Raw genomic sequence first — 8,558 nt, 5'->3', positions numbered from 1 at the left:
CGTGTCTTTCTCTCTCTTCCTGTCCCTCATCCCCCCCCACTGTTGTCTTTCCCTCCTTCCGTGTGTTTCTCTCACACTCTCTCTCTTGCCCTCCTTTCTCTTTCTGTTTCTTTCTCTCTTCCTCCCCCTCCCCCCTCTTCCTGCCTTTCTCTCTCCTTCCCCATGTTTATCTCTCTCTCTCTCTCTCCTGTTTCTCTCTCTTCCTCCCTCCCCCCTCTCTGTCTTCCTCCATGTCTCTCTCCCTCCCTTCCTGTGTTTTTTTCTCTCTCTCTCTCCTCCCCCCCCCTTCCTCTCTGTCTCTCTCGGCCCCTCCATTTGATCTCGCTCCCTCAGTCAGCTCGTATACCAATGCCTTCGCCTTCACGCAGTTTTTTGGGGTCTTCTGTGCTCCCTGGAATGGGCTGCTCCTGGACCGGCACAAACGGAAAGCCAAGCCGACTGAAACTCCAAGCTCAGGTAACGTGGTTTTCGACGCTCCGCTCCCTCACCGACTCCGCACAAGCCCCTTTCCCCCAACCCGAGACACCCCCCTCGGTCCTGGTCTTCAATGTACGTGAGGCCTGAGCATCCACAGCTTGTAACATTTCCCCTTAGAGTCATAGAGATGTACAGCGTGGAAACAGACCCTTCGATCCAATTCGTCTGTACTGACCAGATATCCCAATCCAATACAGTCCCACCTGCCAGCACCCGGCCCATATCCCTCCATACCCCTTCCTATTCATATACCCATCCAGACGCCTTTTAAATGCTGTAATTGTACCAGCCTCCACCACTTCCTCTGGCAGCTCATTCCATACATCCCTCTAAAGTTGCCCTTTAGATCCGTTTTAAATTTTTCCCCTTAAACCTATGCCCTCTAGTTCCCAAACTCCCAGGAAAACGCTTTGCCAATTTACCCTGTCCTTGCACCTCATGAGTTTATAAACCTCTATAAGGTCACCCCTCAGCCTCCGACGCTCCAGGGATAACAGTCCCAGCCTGTTTAGCCTCTCCCTGTAGCTCAGACCCTCCAACCCTGGCAACATCCTTGTAAATCTTTTCCGCACCCTTTCACGTTTCACAACATGCTGCCTTGCTGGAAGTGACGTACATTGAGGAGCAAGGAGTCCGTCTGTACCGACAAAGCGAATCCGCTCGCGTCTCGTCCCTGTTTCCAGAGTAATCCGGGGGCTCGGCGCAGTGTCCCACCTGCCTTTCTCCATGGCGACGCGTCAGCCGATCAGTGTGGCGCCCCTGTGCCCACCAGCGCCCCCTCTCGGCTGCTGTGTGAATTGTTGCAGTCGTTTGAAGTTGAGCGTTCTTGCATGTGTCCTGGTGAGCGGGCGAGGGGGAACAGGGCGAATCCCCTTGTCCCCTGCCCACGAGGGAGCGAGAGAAACTCGGAACGGGTGACACGGTGGCTCATTGGCGAGCCACTGCTGCCTCCCGGCGCCAGTGACCCGGGTTCGATCCCAGCCTCTGATGACTGTCTGTCTGTGTGGGAGTTGCATGTTCTCCCCGTGTCTGCTTGGGTTCGAGGTGCTCCATTTCCACCCACAATCCAAAGATGCGCAGCTCAGGTGAATTGGCTGTGCTAAATTCCCCATGGTGTTCAGGGATGTATAGGCTAGGTCAAGGGTCAATGTAGGATAATAGGGGAATGGGTCTGGGTGGGTTACTCTTCAGAGGGTCGGTGTGGACTTGTTGGGCCGAAGGGCCTGTTAACCACACCGTAGGGATTCTAAGATTTGAAGTTAGAGGGTCGAATCCCGCTGTCTCTGGATGGAGATAGGTGTGTGAAGCCGTGGTTGTTTATTTTGGTTTGCTTTCACTAACAGTGCCTCTTTCTCCCTCTGCCCACAGATTCCCTTGCCCTGCAGCGACTGATAGACCTGAAGGCCACGGTGCTGTCCCTCACCATCACCGTCACCCAGTGCGTCCTGTTCTCTCTCTCTGCTGCCATTCCCGTTCTGCCTGTGCAGTACCTTACTTTCGTCCTGCAAGTCATCAATCGCGCCTTCCTGTACGGCGGCCACGCTTCGTTCGTTGCCATCGGGTACGTCCTCCGGGCCTCACAACAGCTGTCCCGCTCTCCGGAATTCTGATCCTGACCAACCCGGGTCACTGGCGCTGGGAGGCAACAGTGCTAGCCAATGAGCTACCGTGTCGCCCCTACTTAAAATCTTCCATACTTAACATCTAGCAACAGATCACTGATTGCTCCGGGTTTCTCTCGCTCCCTCGTGGGCAGGGAACAAGGGGATTCGTCCTGTTCCCCCTCGCCCACTCACCAGGACACACGCAAGAACGCCCAACTTCAAACAACTGCAACAATTTACACAGCAGCAGAGAGGGGGCGCTGATGGGCACTGGAGCGCCACGCTGATCGGCTGACGCGTTGCTATGGAGAAAAGCACGTGGGACACTGCGCCAAGCCCCCGGGTTACTCTGGAAGAAGGGACAAGACACGAGCAGATTTGATTTGTCGGCACGATGGCTCAGTGGTTAGCGCTGCTGTCTCCCAGCGCCAGGGACCCGGGTTCGATTCCACCCTCGGGCAGCTGTCTGTGTATAGTTTTCACATTTTCCCCGTGTCTGCGTGGGTTTCCCATGGGTGCTCCGGTTTCCTCCCGCAGTCCAAAGCTGTGCAGGTTAGGTGAATTGGCCGTGCTAAATTGCCCGCAGTTTTAGGAGCATTAGTCAGGGGTAAATGTAGGGGAATCGGTCTGGGTGGGTTACTCTTCGGAGGGTCGGTGTGGACTTGTTGGGCCGAAGGGCCTGTTTCCATACTGTAGGGAATCTAATCTAATTTAACATCCACCTGGAGTGCTGGTCCGAAACTGGAAATCTCCTTTGATGTCCCAAACAGCTGCTCCGGTTAAATGTCCGGTCAGATCACATTTAGGATGTCCCAGTGGCTCTGTGGTTAGCACTGCTGTCCACAGCACCAGGGCCCCGGGTTTGTCTCCAGCCTCAGGCGACTGTCTGTGTGGAGTTTGCACATTCTGCCCAGGGGTGTGCAGGCTGAGTAGATTAGCCATGGTCAACGTGAGGACTGCAGACGCTGGAGATCAGAGTTTAAAAGGTGTGGTGCTGGAAAAGCACAGCCGGGCAGGCAGCATCCGAGGAGCAGAGGAGTCCATGGTTCAAGCATAAGCTCTTCGTTGGGAATGTTGGGGAGGCTGGATAAACAGAGTAGGGAAGGGGCCAGGAGGATATTGGGGAGGAGGAAGCTGGTGTGACCCAGAAAGACCACCCCAGAGCAGTTGGACCAAATGGCCTGTGAATTCTTTAACTCTTCTCTTCTTCCCTCCAGGTTCCCTACCTGCCACTTTGGGAAGGTCTTTGGTATATTGATGGCCCTCTCTGCAGTCTTCTCTCTGCTCCAGTATGCCTGCTTTGCTCTGGTCAAGGGACCCTTGCAGGACGACCCGATGTATGTGAGTATCAGAGAGTTCTGAGGGCTCTAAGTAGCATTACTTCATTGACTGAATTCAGAGTATCGTTCTGTGTCTCCCTTACTGGAGTCTTTTTCTTTCTCTCTTGGTGTCTGTCTCGCGGAGAGTCTCTATTCCTTGGTCAGAGCTTGGAGTCTCTCTCTCTTTCTCTGTCTCTCTTTCTCTCTCTCTCTCTCTCTCTCTCTTTCTCTTTGTCTGTCTCTCTCTCTCTCTCTCTCACTCTTTCTGTCTCCCCATCTCTCTTTCTTACCTTCTCTCTCTCCCTCTCCCTCTCTCTTTTTGTCTTTCCCTCTCTCTCTCTCACCATCTCTCTCTCTCTCTCTGTCTCACCCCCTCTCTCTCTTTCTGTCTCTCTCCCTCTCTAACTTTGCCTTTCTCTCTCTCTCTCTGTGTCTCTCCCTCTCTCATACTTTCTTACCGTCTTTCTTTCTCTCTCTCTCTCTTCCTCTCTGTCTATCTGTGTGTGTGTCTCTCTCTCTCTTTTTCTATCTCTCCCTCTCTTTCTGTCTCTCCCTCTCTCTTTCTATCTCTCTCTCTTTCTATCTCTCCCTCTCTTTCTGTCTCTCCCTCTCTCTTTTTTACCTTGTCTCTCTCACTCTGTCTCTCTCTCCCTCTCTGTTTCTCACTCTTTCTTACCTTCTCTCTCTCTCTCTTTCTCTTTCTGATCGTCTCTCTCTGTCTCTCCCTCTCTCTCTCTCTCTTTCTATCTCTCCCTCTCTTTCTGTCTCTCCCTCTCTCACTTTTTTACCTTGTCTCTCTCACTCTGTCTCTCTCCCTCTCTGTTTCTCACTCTTTCTTACCTCTCTCTCTCTCTCTCTGTTTCTCTCTCCCTCTCTTCCTGTCTGTCTATCTGTCTCTGTCTCTCTCTCTTTCTCTTTCTGATCATCTCTCTCTGTCTCTCCCTCTCTCTCTCGTTCTATCTCTCCCTCTCTTTCTATCTCTCCCTCTCTCTTTTTTACCTTGTCTCTCTCACTCTGTCTCTCTCCCTCTCTGTTTCTCACTCTTTCTTACCTTCTCTCTCCCTCTCTCTCTCTTATAGATGAACATAGCATTTGTCATCCTGGTGACCTTGGCCTATGTTCACCCCGTCAACGTTTTCCTGTACTGTCGGCAGGAAATGCAGCGGAGGGAAGCTCTGAAGCCTCCTCAGGTCGAGGTGCCCATCCTGGAGAAGACCGATCAGCCAGGGGAAACCGATATCTGAGGCGGGCCTGTCTTTGGGCTGGGAGGGTGGCTGGCTGGTTGATGAGGTTGGGCCTGGAGCAGATTGCCGTTTCCTTGGAAACCGGAGTCTGTTCCCCCCCCATTCTGGGATGTTTGGGTCAAGAGGTGAGCTCGCCGTTGAGAGGACCTTTGGCGCTCCTTCATTTTGGATGTTTCCATTCTGTTCCAGGGGATTGCCGATGCTCCTCCTTGCCTTCCTCTCCAACACGACCCACCTGCCCTCCCCGCTCCACACCACCCCGTCTTCCTTCTCCTTTTCCTCTCCCTCCTCCTTCCCTCTCTCTCTCTCTCCCCCACCCTCCAGCTACTCTCCGCCTCCTCCCAGGCACCTACACACTCTCTCTCTCTCTCCCCCACCCTCCAGCTACTCTCCACCTCCTCCCAGGCACCTACACACTCTCTCTCTCTCTCTCTCCCCCCTCCTCCCCCTCTCTCTCTCTCTCCTCTCTCTCTATCCCCCCCTCTCTCTCTCTCCCCCCCCTCTCTCTCTCGCTGTCTCTCTCTCTCCCTGTCTCTCTCTCTCTCTCTCCCCCACCTCCTCCTCCTCTCTCTCTCTCTCTCTCCCCCACCCTCCAGCTACTCTCCGCCTCCTCCCAGGCACCTACACTCTCTCTCTCTCTCTCTCTCCCCTCCTCCCCCTCTCTCTCTCCTCTCTCTCTCTCTCTCTCCCCCCCCCCTCTCGCTGTCTCTCTCTCTCCCTGTCTCTCTCTCTCTCTCTCCCCCACCTCCTCCTCCTCTCTCTCTCCTCTCTCTCTCTCTCCCCCACCTCCTCCTCCTCTCTCTCTCCTCTCTCTCTCTCCCCCCCCTCTCTCTCTCTCTCTCTCTCTCTCCCCCTCTCTCTCTCTGTCCTTCCCCTCTCGTTTTCTTGCCTTCTTCCTCCCGAGGCTCCTGGGAAAGGTTCCTGCTGGGAGAAGGTGCCGGACCCAGGATCCCTCAGAAAGGCATTTCCTTTTTAAACCCATCGGGCCTACACCAGCAAAGCAGGATCTGTCCTCAATCCTGTTCCTTTTGGCTTCCGTGGAATCCTATGCCCCTGGACAGGACTTACGGCTCTCAACTCAAGATGGTGTTTGATCCGGCCCACATGTGCAGGTCCCCAAGTTGAAAAATGTGTCTATTCAGTCCACCTGCTCCCTGCTATCCAAGAGCCTACTCTCACACCGACTCATAAACCATCCCGTTCCTTTCTCCCCTTGAGTTGCTGACTTAGCCTCTCCTTAAACATATCAACAAGATATACCTCGCCCACTCCCTGTGCAGGTGAGTTTGACCTTCTCCCCAGGCTCTCAGTCAGGACATTTCTCTGGAATTCCTGACTGGAATTATTGGTGACCATCGCATATCAATAGCCCCCTCGTTCTGCACTCACCCACAAGTGGTCGATTCTGTTAAATCTTTTTATCATTTCAACCAGTTCCCTCAGCACAAGAGAGACCGGGACTGTGCGCGGTGTCTCCCAGTGTGATACAGAGACCGGGACTGTACACAGTGACTCCCAGTGTGATACAGAGACCGGAACTGCACGGTGACTCCCAGTGTGATACAGAGACCGGGACTGTGCGCGGTGTCTCCCAGTGTGATACAGAGACCGGAACTGTACACAGTGTCTCCCAGTGTGATACAGAGACCGGGACTGTACACAGTGTCTCCCAGTTTGATACAGAGACCGGAACTGCACGGTGACTCCCAGTGCGATACAGAGACCGGGACTGTACACAGTGACTCCCAGTGTGATACAGAGACAGGAACTGTACACGGTGACTCCCAGTGTGATACAGAGACTGGGACTGTACACGGTGACTCCCAGTGTGATACAGAGACTGGGACTGTACACAGTGACTCACAGTGTGATACAGAGACCGGAACTGTGCACGGTGACTCCCAGTGTGATACAGAGACCGGAACTGTGCACGGTGATACAGAGACCGGAACTGTGCACGGTGATACAGAGACCGGAACTGTACACAGTGTCTCCCAGTGTGATACAGAGACCGGAACTGTACACAGTGTCTCCCAGTGTGATACAGAGACCGGAACTGTACACGGTGATACAGAGACTGGAACTGTGCACAGTGACTCCCAGTGTGATACAGATACCGGGACTGTGCACAGTGACTCCCAGTGTGATACAGATACCGGGACTGTGCACAGTGACTCCCAGTGTGATACAGATACCGGGACTGTGCACAGTGACTCCCAGTGTGATACAGAGACCGGAACTGTACACAGTGACTCCCAGTGTGATTCAGAGACAGGAACTGTACCCGGTGACTCCCAGTGTGATACAGAGACCGGAACTGTACACAGTGTCTCCCAGTGTGATACAGAGACCGGAACTGTACACGGTGATACAGAGACTGGAACTGTGCACAGTGACTCCCAGTGTGATACAGATACCGGGACTGTGCACAGTGACTCCCAGTGTGATACAGATACCGGGACTGTGCACAGTGACTCCCAGTGTGATACAGATACCGGGACTGTGCACAGTGACTCCCAGTGTGATACAGAGACCGGAACTGTACACAGTGACTCCCAGTGTGATTCAGAGACAGGAACTGTACCCGGTGACTCCCAGTGTGATACAGAAACCGGGACTGTACACGGTGTCTCCCAGTGTGATACAGAGACCGGAACTGTACACAGTGACTCCTAGTGTGATACAGAGACCGGAAATGTGCACAATCGGTCCAAGTATGGTCCAACCAATGATTGAGATACAATGCATATAAGCCCCCTCCCCCCAGCTCCATGTCTAACCCATTGAGCACAGGTCTTTATGAAAGAAGCACCATTTATAACCAGTCAGTTGTTTTGCACTTTCTCTACGCTGGAATGTGACCGAAGTATACCCAGCTCATGAAGTGATTTACGGTCCTGAAGTTTTGTGATGGAGACAAACGGAGCATCTGAACCGGTGCACGGCAAAATCCCACAGACAGACCAACAGTCAGATGGTCTGTGCTTTGACATAGCCATGGTGTATGAGGGGTTCCTCCCCGGCCCCTCAGACACCAGGGATGTTCTTGCCCCCTCCGTAGTAATACCTTAATTGGGGGAATATTGTTCATCCCAGAGAGGGCTCCAGTTTAATGTCACACCCCAGAGGATGTGGGATTGGGTGTGGGAAAGGGAATCGACTGGTGGCCCTCTTCGAAGACTTCAGGAAGGGGATGAGCACACGACTGTTCCCACGGGATGTGGGAGAATATCGCGAGGTGTTAAGTTTGTAAATAATTCTGTCTTTGTTCTTTTGATGCGCTTCGGAAACACAGTTGGAAGGCAGAATGAATACTCATCTGCTCGGACACTCGGCCCATCCACCAGGGACTGTGTCTGTGCTACGTTACAAATCTGCATTCCCAGTGTCAGTATTAACCGTGCCAAAATGCGTTCTGTGAAAAGAAAGTTTTCTGAAAAGGCAAAATAAAGTTTCTATTCTAGACATCATTTTGCTTTATTTGCCATATTCCCAAGACAGCATGGGGTTAGATACAGTGTAGAGCTCCTTTAGTATCATCCTGACAGTGTGTCCCCCACTTCATATCCTGTCTGTGTGGGACAATAAAGAATATTTCAACAACGGCCAAATTGATGGAAATCCCAGTCATTGATGCTCTCTGCATGGAGAGGCTGCATTTCCCCAATTCCTGAGACAGTTTGTGGGATCTCCCTTCCTCATGTTTCCCAAAGCAATTGAACAGAAAAGTAAAATCATTGTTGTCCAATTTCGATGAACTTTGTTCAAACTGTCATTGGACTGGAAGGAGGTGGAGTCACCATCTTTGTGAGGGGCACATGCACAATAATGTTTTCCATTCCGGATGAGTTACCACTTAAAAATTAGTTTATAGCTGTCCATGAGTGACTTCAGTGTGAACAAGATTGGTTTTA

General features: G+C 52.5%; 1 protein-coding gene across 3 annotated transcripts in view; it reads left to right on the top strand.

Moving 5' to 3' along the window:
* LOC132834489 (equilibrative nucleobase transporter 1-like) overlaps positions 1 to 8,109 on the top strand; it is a 67,415-nt gene extending 59,306 nt beyond the window's left edge. For all 3 annotated transcript variants that reach the window (XM_060853406.1, XM_060853404.1, XM_060853407.1), the window contains 4 exons: positions 334 to 456; positions 1,846 to 2,038; positions 3,299 to 3,422; positions 4,480 to 8,109. In XM_060853406.1, the coding sequence (XP_060709389.1) occupies positions 334 to 456; positions 1,846 to 2,038; positions 3,299 to 3,422; positions 4,480 to 4,644 (605 nt within the window). In that variant the 3' untranslated portion in view covers positions 4,645 to 8,109. The remainder of the gene's footprint in view (positions 1 to 333; positions 457 to 1,845; positions 2,039 to 3,298; positions 3,423 to 4,479) is intronic.
* Positions 8,110 to 8,558: the final 449 nt, after the last annotated feature.

Source organism: Hemiscyllium ocellatum, chromosome 40 (assembly GCF_020745735.1).
Source record: "Hemiscyllium ocellatum isolate sHemOce1 chromosome 40, sHemOce1.pat.X.cur, whole genome shotgun sequence".
Classification (NCBI taxonomy): Eukaryota; Metazoa; Chordata; class Chondrichthyes; order Orectolobiformes; family Hemiscylliidae; genus Hemiscyllium; species Hemiscyllium ocellatum.
The sequence above is the reverse complement of the archived record's forward strand: the minus strand, read 5'-3'. Positions and strand labels throughout refer to the sequence as shown.